This window comes from Cnephaeus nilssonii, assembly GCF_951640355.1.
Source record: "Cnephaeus nilssonii genome assembly, chromosome: 20".
Classification (NCBI taxonomy): domain Eukaryota; kingdom Metazoa; phylum Chordata; class Mammalia; order Chiroptera; family Vespertilionidae; genus Cnephaeus; species Cnephaeus nilssonii.
In genome coordinates, this window is record NC_137091.1 from 9613438 (window position 1) to 9629466 (window position 16029).

General features: G+C 38.6%; 1 protein-coding gene across 5 annotated transcripts in view; it reads right to left on the bottom strand.

The window, feature by feature from the left end:
- HYDIN (HYDIN axonemal central pair apparatus protein) overlaps positions 1–16029 on the bottom strand; it is a 352840-nt gene that overhangs the window by 216818 nt on the left and 119993 nt on the right. For all 5 annotated transcript variants that reach the window (XR_013812852.1, XR_013812853.1, XM_079759605.1 and 2 more), the window contains exons 12-13: positions 11215–11438; positions 1238–1305 (exon numbers count right to left, since the gene is read on the bottom strand). Coding sequence is in view for 3 of the 5 variants with exons in the window: in XM_079759605.1 (XP_079615731.1) it covers positions 1238–1305; positions 11215–11438 (292 nt within the window). In the remaining 2 variants the exon portion in view is untranslated. The remainder of the gene's footprint in view (positions 1–1237; positions 1306–11214; positions 11439–16029) is intronic.

The following is a 16029-nucleotide window of genomic DNA, read 5'->3' on the forward strand; positions in this document are numbered from 1 at the left end:
ACTGTATAAATAAATATGTTCTGTATAAATAAAACCTTCATACTCCCAAATGTTAAAGCAATTGATAAAGGCATCTAATCAGCTTTTTCTACAGAACTGTTTTCCCCCAAGTAGACGCAAAAGAACTGAAAGTCAAAGTAGGAGATGATAGAACAAAATGGAAAAGTTTGTGGAGCTTTAGACCAGGGGTTTTCAACCCTTTTAAAAATTATCATCTCCTAAAAAGAACCAATGTAATAAATTAATTTTAAATCAAATAAATTATATTTAATTAATGTGATTTAAATTCTATTTAATTTCTCCCTAATGAAAAAAGTTAAATAGAATTTAAATCATATTAAATTCTTCCTAATGAAGAAATTAAATACCAAGGGACAAGATTCTGTTGGGGAGGGTTGAACTCTTGAGGACCACAAACCATTGTTATATCTAAGTTTTGTTTCAACCTCCTAGAACACATTTCTGCCCCTTTGGGTGCAATATTACTTGTGCTGACATACATGATTTAAATACACCTCAACTGAAATGCTAATTTCTGCTGTGTGACTTTAGGAAGTTATTTAACCATTCAATGCTCAGTTCTTCCATCTCTAAAATGGGGATCTTAGATAATACCTCCCCATAGGGTTGCTAAGAGGTTTAAATGTAGTGCTGCATGTAATGCACTTAGCAGTGATTAGAATGTATACAAAGAACCAATAAATAGGAATTTTTGCTGTTATCGTTGTTCTCATTTTTATTATTGGGGAACTTAGATGGGAGAAAATGACTTAGAGAAGTAACTGGATGAGAAGACAACACAAAAGTACAGAAGAGTCTTCAATTTACAGTGGTAAGATACCTGAATCGACCCACCACTGAGTTCACTTTGAACTTGAGAACATCTCTGGGGAAAGGTAGCTGTATGGCCAGACTGGCAGATCAAGTTCTGCACATAAACAGAATGTTCGTAATGTTCAGATGGTGGAGTGAAGCATAAGGCCTTCCACTGTTCCCTGCTGGAAGAGGGGGAATGGCCGTGGCCTGACAACTGTTAGCGCCTGGGACACAGTTCCAACTTTCACATGGAAACGGGGAAATGGCACTGAAATGCCACTTCTGCAGAAGAACAATTCTAGATCCTCTCAGTTTCTACCCAATAAAAAAAAAATAATGGAAAGACTTTGCAAACATTTGTCCTCCCCTGTAGAGAAAAGTAATTTTTCTCTGTTTCTAATTTAAAATGAAAAATACTCACCAAAGGAAACATCCCCAAAGTGCAGAGCAGGAACATTAAAGTGGAAGGTGGGTCCGATGACACAGCCTCTGGAAGCAGGAGCACAAGGAGGGGAGTGGGAGAGAACCCAGTGAACGCAGGGTAACAATCAGCAACTTCGAGAGGGTCAACTGAAAACCCCCACTGGGCATTAAATCAATGTTCGAATCCAGGGTTTAAGAAAACTAAGAGATGATGGACTAACACAGTGGCTAACTCAGGCAAGAAAGGAAAAGTATAGGTTTAATCACATGAGGAATTTCAAAGACTATCAATGATACCAGTAGTCCTTGTCCCACACTTTTATAAAACTGTTTGAGGCCATTCCCTCCCACTAACTGGCTGTGAGCTTGGCCAGTCACTACCTCTACAGGCTTTAGTTTCTTTTCCTCAGGCATAAAGGGGAGGACTGGATTGGTGACTTTTGAAGGACTCTTTACCCTAAATGTTGGTCTATTTCTCTCTCAGTGCAAGGCCTCATGACCAGCATTGCTCAGTGGTTGAGCGTCGACCTATGAACCAGGCGGCCACAGTTCAATCCTGGTCAGGTCACATGCCCACGTTGTGTGCTCGATCCCCAGTGGGGGGCTTGCAGAAGGCAGCTGATCCATGAGTCTCTTTCATCATTGATATTTCTATCTCTCTCTTCCTCTCCCTCCCTCTCTGGAATCAATAAAAAAAATACTTTAAAAATAATATGCCAGGGGTCTTGTCCAGCATCTAAAAGGGTTCAGGAATCTGGAGAATGGCTGCTGTAAATTATTGAAGAGTCTAGAAATGAAATATAATTTGGAAGGCATTTGGGGGAGCCAGAGGAGACTTAGCTAAAGAAACCAACTCCTCCTGAATCTCCGGACCCCTTGCTCTTTATTAACACAATTTGTCCCAAGGCAAAGTAGATATACACACCAAAGGTAAGTTTGGTATACAGTAGGCATTGTTAGATTGGGGGAACTGCTGGCTGTTCAGGTGTTTGGCCAGCAGGAGGCAACCGCATGTAGATTGAAATGCCCTCAGCTATCTGGCAGCGAGCAGTCATCTATGCAAATCTTTAGGTGTGGGGAAATGCCCTTAGCCATTTCCAACAGGCAATAACATGTGATTCAGCCCTGCTGAATACCCAAGTTCCATCAACCTTTTGATGAAACTTCTTGCATTTATGACATGCTGGAATTAGTTTCCGGCAATAATAAAATGAAATAAATACAGGCATACCTCAGAGATATTGTGGGTTTGGTTCCAGACCACCATAATAAAGCAGGTATCACAACAAAGGGAGATACAATCGTTTTGCTGGTGGGGGGTATTGCTTTCGATTTGTAAACAAACAAACAAACAAACCAACAACCCACAACATCTATGAAGTACAATAAAGCAAAGTGCAATAAAATGAGACATGTCTGTAATAGATTCTACAGCCTCTAGTGTGCCAGGCGTTTAATGTTATGGACACGCAGATACCAGCCAACACCTAAGCATAAATCTCCTTACACCCAGCTCCAGACACTGGGGATGCAGGTGTGTCTCACCGTGCTGAGTGCAGTGGTGCCCTGGCAATACTGGCTGCTACAGAGCTGACCATAATGTGGTGAGAGGCTCCAAGTGTGGGAGGAGCCATGACTGCAAAGACTCAATGCTGGTTTCAAAAGGGATGGCTGGTACTCAGCAAGGAATGAGGATCTAGCTGAGAAGAAAGTCAAACCAGCCTACGGATTAAATTCTTGACTTGTAAAAGAATTTTTTTGTGGAGGAAGGGGGGGGGCGGTGGAGAGGGGAAAAAATAATAGATCAAAAGTGTCTGAAAGGTACAAAAGGCTAAAGAAAGGAAGAAAGAAGCTTACAAATTTGCACAAAGCAGTCATATAATCAGTGAAGTAGAAAGAACCAGAGTTAAATCACATCTGTTCGAAGGCACACACAACTAGGGAATTGTGGCTGAATACCATCTGGACTTAGATATGGTCACATTCATTCTAACAGGGATTCTGAATATTAGGACAGTCTCTGCCAAGATTGTGCCCTCCATCACTGCAGTGGTCTGGTAAAATTATAAAGACTACGAGTTAGAATGATTGAATTACTATGACATGTTAAGTGAAATATTTTGAAGACAAAATATATCTGTGCTATGGTTAAAACTATAAAATTACATATGTAAATACTCGAAGGAAGAAAACTGTGCATGAGTAATTTTTTTAAATCACATTGATTTTACAGTGTTGTTTATCCAACTACTTAAAAAACTGTATTATGTAGTTGAAGAGTAAATAGAATAGCAAAAGCCTTCAACTTTGTTCTTATTTTTTCAAAATTGTTTTTAGCTATTCTGGGTCTCTTGTATTTCCATATGAATTTTAGGATCAGCTTGCCAATTATTGCAAAAAAGGCAGCTGGGATATTGGTAGGGATCATCTTGAATCTATGTATCATTTGGGGAGGTACTGCCATATTAAGTCTTCCAACCCATGAACATAGATGTCTTTTCATTTATTTAGGTCTTGTTTTGTAGTTTTCAAAGTACAAATCTTGCACTTTTTTGGTTAAATGTATTTCCAAATATATTATTGTTTTTGAACCTATTGTAAATAGAATTTTCTTAACTTAATTTCTGAATTTTCATTATTATTGCCTAGAAATACAATTAATTTTTTAAAAATATATTTCTATTGATTTCAGAGAGGAAGAGAGAGGGAGAGGGAGATAGAAATGTCAATGATGAGGATCATTGATTGGCCGCCTCCTGCACACCGCACGCTGGCGATTGAGCCCGCAACCCAGGCACGTGCCCCCGACCAGAATCGAACCCGGGACCCTTCAGTCTTCAGGCCGATGCTCTATCCACTGAGCCAAACCAGGTAGGGCACAATTGATTTTTGTATGTTGACCCTATATCTTACAATTTTTCTGAACTCACTTATTAGTTCTTTATGAGTGTGTGTGTGTGTGTGTGTGTGTGTGTATTCCTTAAGATTCTTTATATACAACATCACATCATCTGCAAACAGAGATAGTTTTACTTTTCCTTTCCAATCTGGATGCTTCTTATTTTTTCTCAACTACTTGCCTTGGATAGGATCTTGGACAGAACCTCCAGTACAACGTCGAACAGCAGTGGCAATGCAGACTTCCTTGTCTTGTTCCTGACCTTCGTGAGAAAGCAATCTGTCTTTCACCATTAAGCATAGAGTTAAATGTGAGTTTTTCATAGGTATTCTTTATCATGCTGAGGGAGTTCCTTGCTATCCCTAGTTTGTTGAGGTTCCTTGTTTTTGTTTATCTTTTTAAATCATGAAAGGGTGCTTAGTTTTGGTGAGTGTTTTTTCTATGTTTATTGAGATGATCATATGGTTTTGGTACTTTAGTCTACTAATATGTTGTATAACAATAATTTCCCTATGTTGAGCCAAACTTGCATTCCTGGGATAAATTCTACTTGGTCATTGTGTATAATCCTTTCTATATGTTGCTGCTTTGATTTGGTTTGCTAGTGTTTTGTCAATAATTTTTGTGTCTATATTTGTAAAAGTCTTCCGTTTCTTTTCTTGTGATGCTTTTCTCTGATTTGGGTATAGGGTAACACTGGCCTCAGAAAACGAGGTGGAATGTGTTTCCAGCACACACACACACACACACACACACACACACACACACACACACACACCTCTTCTATTTTGGCGGGAAGCAATCTTTTGTGGAGAATTGATGTTAATTCTTCATTAAACACTCAGTAGAATTTTCCTGTAAAGCCATCTGTTCCTGGTTTGTGTGTGTGTGTGTGTGTGTGCGTTGTGCGTGTGTGTTCAGGGTGAGGTGGGGGTGGTAGTGGTTCTATTTCAATCTCCCTAAACTATTATAGGTTTATTTATATTTTCTACTTATTTTGAGTTAGTTTTGATAGTTTGTGTCCTTCTAGGAACATGTCAATTTCATCCAGATTCTCTAATGTGTTGGCATACAACTGTTCATAAAATTCCCTAATAATTCTTTTCATTTCTGTAATGTTGGTAATAATGCCCCTTCTTTAATTTCTGATTTTAGTACTTTGAGGCTTTTCTTCAGTTTTTTCTTGGTCAGTTTCATTAAAGTTTGTCAATTTGTTGATCTTTTCAAAGAACCAACTTTTACTTTCATTAATTTTCTCTATTGTTTTGCTCACTAATTTTCATTCTGATCTTGATTATTTCCTTCCTTGTACTTGTTTTGAATTTATTTGCCTCTTCTTTTTCAAGTTTTTAAGGCAGATATTTGTATTATTGATTTGAAATATTTCTTCTTTTTAAATATAAGCATTTAACAGCTAACCATTTCTTATAAACACTACTTTCACTACATCTCAAGAGTTTTAACATCTGTTTTGTTTTCACTTATCTCAAAATATTTTATAATTTCTGTTGTGATTTCTTCTTTGACCCATTGGTGATGTTTCATTTTTCACATATTTGTGAATTCTCTAAATTTCCTTAGATTTTTATTTTTTAATTTAATTTCTTTGTGGTTGAAAACACATTTGTATGACTCAAACTACTTAAAATGTATTGAGACTTTGTTTGATGCCTTAACATATTGTCTCTCCTGGAAAATGTTCCAAGTGCACTTGCTGGGTGGAGTGTTCTGTACGTGTCTGTTAGCTCTAGTTGATTTATGTATTGTTCAACTCTTATTTCCTTATGGTCCCCTGCCCAGTTGTTCTATCAATTATTGAAAGTGGGTACTGACATTTCCAACTATTATTGTTGAATTACCTATTTCTCCCTTTACATCTGTCAGCTTATGCTTCATGTATTCTGGGACTCTGCTGTAGGTGCACATATGTTAATAATTGTTATATCTTCTTGATGAATTGACTTTTATTATTGTAAAATGTCCTTTTTTGTCTCAAGTAACAATTTTTATTTTTAAGTCTATTTTGCCTGCTATTAGTATAGCAATTTCAGGTGTGTTTATTTTTGTTTTGTTTTATTTGTTACTGTTTGCATGGTCTATCTTTTTCCATCCTTGTAGTTTTAATCTATTCATACTTTCAGCCCTAAAATATGTATCTTGTAGACCACATACAGTTGGGTCATGTTTTGTGGGTGTGTTTTTTTATGTTGGTAAAAGATCTCTTTATTGAAATGTGGTGATAGTAGATAGCAACTTTTCTTTTGTTTGTTTGTTTTCTTTTTAATTTTGTTTTATTGTTTAAAGTATTACAAGTAGTAGTACTAGTACATATGTCTCCTTTTTTCCCCCATTGACTTCCCCCAGCCTCCTCTACCCCCCCCCCCCCGGCACATGCCCTCACCTCCCCCGCTCCAAGGGTCTTTCATTCGTTGGTTATGCTTATATGCATGCATACAAGTCCCTCGGTTGATCTCTTACCTGCCCCCCCACAACCCTCCCCAGCCTTCCCGCTGTAGTTTGACAGTCTATTCAATGCTTCTTTGCCTCTATCTATTTTTGTTCATCAGTTTATAATGTACTTTATATTCCACAAATGAGTGAGATCATGTGGTATTTTTCTTTCACTGACTGGCTTATTTTACTTAGCATAATGCTCTCAGTTCCATCCATGCTGTTGCAAATGGTAAGAATTCCTTCTTTTTTACAGCAGCGTAGTATTCCATTGTGTAGATGTACCACAGTTTTCTAATCCACTCATCTGCTGATGGGCACTTAGGCTGTTTCCAAATCTTAGCTATTGTAAATTGTGCTGCTATGAACATAGGGGTGCATACTAGTACTAGTATATCCTTTCTGACTGGTATTTCTGGTTTCTTGGGATATATTCCTAGAAGTGGTATTACCGGGTCAAATGGCAGTTTCATTTTTAATTTTGAGGAAACACCATACTGTTTTCCACAGTGGCTGGACCAGTCTGCATTCCCACCAGCAGTGCACGAGGGTTCCTTTTTCTCTGTATCCTCTCCAGCACTTGTCATTTGTTGATTTATTGATGATGGCCATTCTGACAGTTGTGAGATGGTACCTCATTGTTGTTTTGATTTGCATCTCTCGAATGATTTAGTGACTTTGAGCATGTTTTTGTATGTTTCTTGGCTTTCTGGATGTCCTCTTTCGAAAAGTGTCTATTTAGGTCCTTTGCCCATTTTTTGATTAGATTGTTTATCTTCCTTTTGTTAAGTTGTATGAGTTCCCTGTAAATGTTGGAGATTAGACCCTTACTGGAGATAACATTGGCAAATATGTTCTCCCATGCAGTGGGCTTTCTTGTTGTTTTGTTGATGGTTTCTTTTGCTGTGCAGAAGCTTTTTATTTCGATGTAGTCCCATTTGTTTATTTTCTCTTTAGCTTCCATTGCCCTAGGAACTGTATCAGTAAAGATATTGCTACGACCAGTGTCTGCTATTTTGGTGCCAAGGGCTTCTTCTAAGATTTTTATGGTTTCCCATCTTACATTTAAGTCCTTTATCCATTTTGAGTTTACTTTTGTGTATGGTGTAAGTTGGTGGTCTAGTTTCATTTTTTTGCAAGTATCTGTCCACTCTTCCCAACACCATTTATTGAAGAGACTGTCTTGACTCCATTGTATGCTCTTGCTTCCTTTGTCAAATATTAAGTGAGCATAATGGCTTGTGTTGATTTCTGGGTTCTCTGTTCTGTTCCACTGGTCTATATGTCTATTCTTGTGCCAGTACCAGGCAGTTTTGAGAACAGTGGCTTTGTAGTATAGCTTGATATCTGGTATTGTGATCCCTCCAACATTGTTCTTCTTTCTCAAGATTGCTGCAGTTATTCGGGGTCTTTTTTTATTCCAGATGAAGTTTTGGAGAATTTGTTCTAGGTCTTTGAAGTATGCCGTTGGTATTTTAATGGGGATTGCATTGAATCTATAGATTGCTTTGGGTAGTATGGACATTTTAATGATATTGATTCTACCAATCCATGAACATGGTATATTCTTATATTTATTCATGTCTTCTTCTGTCTCTTTTTTCAGTGTCCTGAAATTTTCTGAGTACAGGTCCTTTATCTCCTTGGTTAAATTTATTCCTACGTATCTTAATTTTTTTGTTGCAATGGTAAATGAAATTGCTGTTTTAAAATATTTTTTAAATTGATTTCAGAGAGGAAGGAAGAGGGAGAGAGATATAGAAACATCAATGATGAGAGAGAATCATTGATTGGCTGCATCCTGCATGCCCCCCACTGGGGATAGAGCCTGCAACCCGGGCATGTGCCCTTGACTGGAATCAAACCTGGGACCCTTCAGTCCAGAGGCTGATGCTCTATCCACCAAGCCAAACAAACCGGCTAGGGCTGGGGTTGCTTTTTCATTTTCTCTTTCTGTGAGTTCATTATTGGTGTATAGAAATGCCATAGACTTCCGGGTGTTAATTTTGTATCGTGCTACATTGCCGAATTCATTTATTAAGTCTAGTACTTTTTTGATGGAGTCTTTTGGGTTTTCTATATACAACATCATGCCATCTGCGAATAAAGACAGTTTTACTTTTTCTTTTCCAATTTGGATGCCTTTTATTTCTTCTTCTTGTCTGATCACAATGGCTAGTACTTCCAGTACTATGTCGAACAGGGTGGTGAGAGTGGGCATCCTGTCTTGTTCCTGTTCTTAGGGGAAATGGTTTTAGTTTTTGCCCATTGAGTATGATGTTGGCTGTGGGTTTGTCACATATGGCTTTTATTATGTTGAGGTATGATTCTTCTATTCCCACCTTGCTGAGAGTTTTTATCAAGAAAGGGTGTTGGATTTTGTCAAATGCTTTTTCTGCATCAATGGATATGATTATATGGTTTTTATCTCTCCGTTTATGTGGTGTATCACGTTTATTGATTTGCGGATATTGTACCATCCTTGCATCCCCAGAATAAATCCCACTTGATCATGGTATATGATCTTTCTAATGTAATGCTGGATTCGATTTGCTAGAATTTTGTTGAGGATTTTGGCATCTATGTTCATGAGGGATATTGGCCTGTAATTCTCTTTCTTTGCATTGTCTTTATCTGGTTTTGGGATTAGGGTAATGCTGGCTTTGTAGAAAGAGCTTGGAAGTGTTCCTTCCTCTTGAATTTTTTGGAATAGTCTGAGGAAGATAAGTTTTATTTCTTCTTTGAATGTTTGATAAAACTCCGCTGTGAAGCTGTCTGGTCCAGGGCTTTTGTTTGTTGGAAGTTTTTTGATTACAGCTTCAATTTCCTCCATAAATATCGGCCTATTCAGATTTTTTTTATTCCTCCTGGTTGAGTTTTGGAAGGTTGCATTTTTCTAGGAATATGTCCATTTCTGCTAGGTTGACCAGTTTGTTGGAATAGAGTTGCTCATAGTATTTTTTTACAATTCTTCATATTTCTGTGGGGTCTGTTGTTATTTCGCCTTTTTCATAACTGATTTTGTTTATTTGGGTCCTCTCTCTTTGCTTCTTGGTGAGCCTGGCTAGAGGTTCATCAATCTTGTTTATCCTTTCAAAGAACCAGCTCTGGTTTCATTGATCTTTTGTACTGTTTTTTTATTTTTATTTTTTGGTCTCTATGTCATTTATTTCCACTCCAATCTTTATTGTTTCCTTCCTTCTGACCACTCTTGGCTTTTCTTGTTGCTCTCTTTCTAATTCTTCAAGTTGCAGATTTAGATGGTTTATTACCAGTTTTTCTTGTTTTTTGAGGTAGGTCTGTAATGCTATGAACTTCCCTCTCAGGCCTGCTTTCACTGTGTCCCAAAGATTTTGGATTGTTGTGTTTTCATTGTTGTTTGTTTCCAGGATGTTTTTTTATTTCGTCTTTGATCTCTTTGGTAACCACTCATTGTTTAATATTGTGGGTTTTTTTTTAATCCATTCTGCTAATCTCTACCTTTTAATTGAGGTGTTTAATATATTTGCATTTAATGTAATTACTGATAGGATTTGTGTCTTCCATTTTACTATTTGTCTTCTATATGTTTTAATGTCTTTTTCGTTCCTCTACTCCTCCATTATTGTTTTCCTTTGTATTAAATGGATATTATCTAGTGCAGTCACATTCTGAGGTACTGTGTAGGAGGACTTCAACATATAAATTTTGGGAAGATGCAATTCACCCTATAACAGGGATACCTAGGTGGAAAAGTGACCTAAGAAGTAATGGTAATGACTTTTGAGCTGATCTTGAGAGTCTATATTTCTAGTAGATATCCTACAATCAATAAGTTCACCCTAGGGTCCTTCAGGCCATATATGTCTGTCTCTTTTCTATGTTCTCTTCAGACCCTGAAGGAGACCTCAGCTGTAGATGGAGGGAGGTCCTCCTAGCAGTAACCATAATGAGAGAGACCGCCATGGTAATTAACAACCTGTTACACTGGGAATCCAAATGGAATCTGCAATGTGTTCTGAAACTATTATCTTTCTGAGCACTGGAAACCAAAGTTATAGATCTTCCCAATGGGTTGGTCACAGAGAACTTCTTTTTAAAGCCCAAGGACAAACTCTGCTATTAATGACTTTCAATTATCACAAGCAGCTGGAGAAGCCATCAAAAGACTGTGAGCACAAAAGCTGCAAATGTCGAGCCTTGACTGACAGACACTATAAGTAGGCTCTTTTACTACCTGTAGGCATTATAGATAAGAGCATTTAAAGAATGTCCTTAAAATAAAAACAGAAGATGAAGACTCAGTGAAACTGTGATAATAAAGAGATGATTTTCCCAAAACAGCCTAAAACAGAGAGAGCAGCAAGAAACTATTTAATAATGGATTAAGTCCTTGTTTTATAAGGTTATAGCTTACAGAACAAACTAGCTGGATAACAAAGTAGCATCTGTATCCGTGTTGCAATACTAAGTTACACATGTTTAGTAGGGAAGCATGGGTGGAAATTTAAAATACCCCATTCCGTTGATGTATTCCTATCAACAAAGACAGTTATTGATGTCTAAGGTGATCTAGTTATGAAGTTTAAGAAGGCAGTAGGTAAAAACTTCAGCTAGTTACCACATTAGTTACAGCTAGGTCTTACCTAATAGTCAGTTTCACAGGCTCAGGTGACCCATTGACACTGACCAGGAACTTTTCTTCGAAGTGCCCCAGAATGGAAGAGCAGAAGGAAATCTGGATAGCCTGGACCCCGCTTGGCTTGATGATGCCTTCCTTGGGGCTGAAAACAAAGCAGGCCCCCAAAGCTGAAGTCGGGGGGATCACGTTGAAGAGGGCATCGATGCTGCCTTTGTTGGATAGTATTGCCTATACCAATAAAAAAAGGCAAGAATGAAAAGGTAGACAACGGGCCTCATATATATTTTCATGTAAGCATATGGCTGTATTATTTAATACAAACGCAGAGACAGTGGCAGGAATTAGAAGCAAAGGAAAACTCCAGGGGAGAAATGAACAGTCTTCTCTCTTGAATGTTTGAAGATAAGAGTCCCAAACCAGAAAATAATTTTGTGTTTTCGTCTCATCTTTAAAAAAGAGTTAGTCATATGTATTATACTCATTCGATAAAGACTGATCACAATCACATCTACTTAAGAGCCTTAAAATACTATTTTTGGATACTCTCTATAAAGTAACCAAGGGAAGATAGGTTTTTCTCTCATATGAGCGAGGAGGCTGAGAGTAAGTGGCATACTGGAAAATAAAAAGCAAGTCAGAATAGAGGAGCAAGAACTACCTAAGCCTATGTTTATAATGTAGCTTGGTAAATATAAATATGACCTCATTGTGGATTCCAGATTGCAAGGATTCTCTTCCTTAGGGTATTAGATTTCACCCTATTGGGATATTTTCATCTGAAACTCCATTGGATATGCCTATGCAAGCAATCGTTTTACTACAGGAACGTTTGCTATAGAGTAGTGTTCTGGAACCAGGTCATTACCCATATTTGAATGCACCCTAGGTATGTATCAAAATCTCAAGCTTGACAATCAGAGTCCTCCACAGCTGGCTCCGTCTACCACTCCTACTCCCTCCCACAATTCCTGTCCATGAACCTGTACTGCAGCCACACACTTCCAATCCTGAGCTTCCAAGATACGATCTCTTCCTTGCCAATGCTTACACCTGAACGTGTGAACAACACATGCTCTCTGTGTATGTAGGAACGGCCCTCGACCTACACTGAAGCCATTGGAGGGAAAAGAGCACAGAAGATCCTGAAGAACCATTCAGAAAGGTATGTGGGACATACATTCCATGCCAGGAACCTAGAAGCCAAGGGAGGAGAATTTCCAGAAAGGGTTGCTGCTGGACGTTAAGGAGAATAAGCTCTGAGGAAATGGTACAGATGTTGTATTTTTACTTAGAGGTCATCACTGCCCTCGAAGAAGAGAGGATGCCAGTGGAATATGATTGCAGAATCCAGAGTCCAAATGTTTGGGGGGTGAGTGGGTGCAGATGAAATAGTGGTTGACTATTCCAGATTCTGTTTAGAGAAGATTAGTGGTGAAAAGTGAGAATGGAGATGGCAAAGCTGTGAGAAGGTATGGTAGAGGAGATCTAGTATATTTATAATAAATGAGATAATACATACTCGGTGCCTGGCCTCCGTGTTTGTGGTTGTAATAGACGAAGAGGGCCAGTTAGCCAAGAGAATGGGGTCTGGTGGATATGGGGGTCCACCAGCTCAGTTTGCTTCAGGAGAAGCAGAGAAGAAGGAACCAAGAGCTAGGACAGAGCAAGGGGCTCTTGCAGAGGAAGACAGCCACTCTGCCAAGAGCAGACAGACAGTGTACCAAAACAGACATGCAACTAATTGCTACTTGATATTTTATTCATCTTTCTACATTTATGTTCCATCTCCCTCTCTCTGTTTTAAGTTCCCTGGTCATAGGAATCATGCTTCACCCTTCATTCCTTTGAAAGAGACCATGTAGAAAAGTGATTATGACCAGGGACTCAGAAGCCAAATCCCTGGGTTCAAATCTCAGCTCTGCCACTGACTTACTAGCTGTCTGACCTTGGGAAGCATGCTCTGCTTCTCTATGCCCCAGTTCCCCCATCTGTAAGATGTAAATACTACTAACTTCTCAGATTGCTGTGAAGATGAAGTTTATTAATTTATGTACCCTTTAGAATAGTGCCTGGCAAAGAACGCTTCAATGACAGTGACTCCTATTCATAGCCCCTTGTTAACCAGAATGGGTTTGAAATGTACCTGTGCTGAAGAAGAAACTGTCACGCCCTAGTGTAACTCAAAGGCAACTCAAAGGTGTTAGTGGTAACTCGAAGGACCCTTATTCTTCTCTCTGAGAAGTGGCACAGATTGTCTTTTTATTTTTTGGTTAACACCAATGTTTTATAAGGTGCCAGCTCCCCCGTTTTCAAGAATGTGCATGTCATTCTCTTCCCCTGACAAAGCAGCAACTTCTTATGTGTACAGAATCCACCAAACTGTTTGGGCCACCGTCCTGAGACCTTTTGATTACCGGTGATGCTCCTACCCATGCGGTCCAACTCCTCAGAGCACAGAAAATTTATAAGAGAACTTCCCATTTCATTTGTTTTCCTTCTAATTACACTGGGAAGAGTGTGTACTCTTGGGGTTCTGGCTTATTCTTTATGGATCTGCTAAGCTCAGCAATGACTAAGGGCAATAGATATTCAAATTTGTCTCGGGGAAGTAACGTAATAAATTGAAAGAGAGATGCAATGAGGCATCAGCATTAAATATGCAGAGAGTGCAAAATATTCTCATGAGAAGCACCTTACCATGCCCTTCTCTGCCAGTGCACAGCTCTCAAAACTGCCCAATCGGATGCTGCACCTCATTTAACACTTATTTACCTGGCTTCGGTATACATTACTGTTCAAATCCAGGAGGGTGAGAAGTGGTGGCCTAAGGCACATTTGTGTTAAATCTGCAAGAAATTATCATTACCTTCAGGGAAACCCTATGCATTTTGCATCAGAACTAAAAGTCCTTTTCTGATGTGGCATCTGTAAGACACAGACTATAAGATGTAAGGGAAATTCACACTGGATAAATTACAAACAGAATATCGATTTAGTAAGAACTATTGCACATTTTAATTTTAATTTTCATTCCTAAGTGACCATTTTTTCCCAAAATGCAATACAGGACAATGCAACGTAGTAGCTGTGCCACTTTTCATTTTATGACAGTCCTGTGACTGATTTCTTTATTTAAATTGGGCTCTTATGTGTATTCCATCTCATCATGACATTAACATCTCTGTTTACCTTGCACATCATCGCATTTAGGCCATAATTACTCAAGTGAATCATGAGGACAAATGACCGCTGTAGAAAGCTCTCAACAGCAGCCAGGCATTTCCCTCCCATGCGAGGTTAGGCTGGGCTGAGAGCTAAGTAGGCTCTTGGCTGGATTTGCATCTGGTGAGAGGTGGCGGTAGAAAAGCCAGCAGGCCTTCTCTTCCCACAGGGTATAGGACCCTAAAACCCACTGATTACGAACGTTCACAAGCTATGTGACCTTGCCAATTATTTAACAAATGTGGCAGTCAGGTTTGCTGTTCATGGAACCCATATCCTCTTATTCTGGTGCTTACAGCCAAACTGCATTTCCCAGCCCCCCTTGCAGTTATGGCCAGCCAACTGGACATGAACAAAAGTGATACGTGCCGTCTCCAGTGCTACCTCCAATAAAAATCCCTCATGTGAAAACCTACATATTCCTTCTCCTGCCAGTGTGATGCCTATGAGACGGCAGAGCCATGAGAGGGAAGGAGCCTGGGCTCCTCATTCTCTGCTGGAGGATAGTCACCTGCTGGTTAGCAACCTTTTTGGGACTTTATATAAGCAACAACATAGACTTTTATCTATTTTGAGAGAATTTCTATTTTTATAGTTGCTTGTTATAGTATCTAACATTAATTACCTTAACAAGTAAAACTCTGAGCCTCAGATTCCTCATCTATAAAATGGGTATAGTATTGTAGCTACTCCATAGGGGGTTTGTGAGGACTAAATGAACTAAAGATGCATGTGTGTTCAACACGCATGAAGAGTGATGTTGCAGACAGAATTCACCACCATCTGCCTATTTCTTCTTTGTAAAATAAGTACAATAAATCCTACCTTTCATGGCTTTGTAAGGATTAGAAATTATACACTTATATGTTGACAGGCACACATAATAACACATGGAACCTGACACACTAATTAAACCTCAAGCACTCATTAAATAATAACTGCTTTTGTTATTACCTCTATAGAAATACAAACATTTACAATTTGGAATCTTTCTAAAATAAAGTTCCAATGGTTATAGTTTGATACTGTAAAAACGTGTCCTAGATAAAAATTTACCATGAGGTGGCATTGAATTAACTTTGATCCTTAAGAACCCATGAGTACATCTTTTTTTTTAAAAAAAAAAGTATCATTTTTCTATTTATTTGGAAAGACAAAGCAGGGAGGTCTCTTCCAGAAAACACAATGATTGGTTTCTAAATCATGGGTTGGAGGCTGTATTTAGAGAAACGTCTGAGGTGTGAAAACAGCGATCCTCATTAGGACATTCTGGAAAATGTGGAAGGTTCTCTATCCTCTGATCTGTAGGATTTGTGTTGTGAGAGAACAAGCATTAAACAGATGGGGAGATGTATTTATGGAGTTCCTCTTTATAATCTACAAAATGATGAGGATAAAACCAATTAAGTTATGGCTTTGATGTGTTTAGTAAAGTGAGAGGGGGTGGGAAGAGAATGGAAAAAGTTGTTCCACTCAACAAGGCTAGGAAAGAGGAGAAAGAGATCGCTCTGGGGTCTGCATAAGAATGAGTAATGGCAAGTGGACGTGACTGTGCAAATTTTCTATTGGCACAAACACAAACAAAACAAAGCGAGCC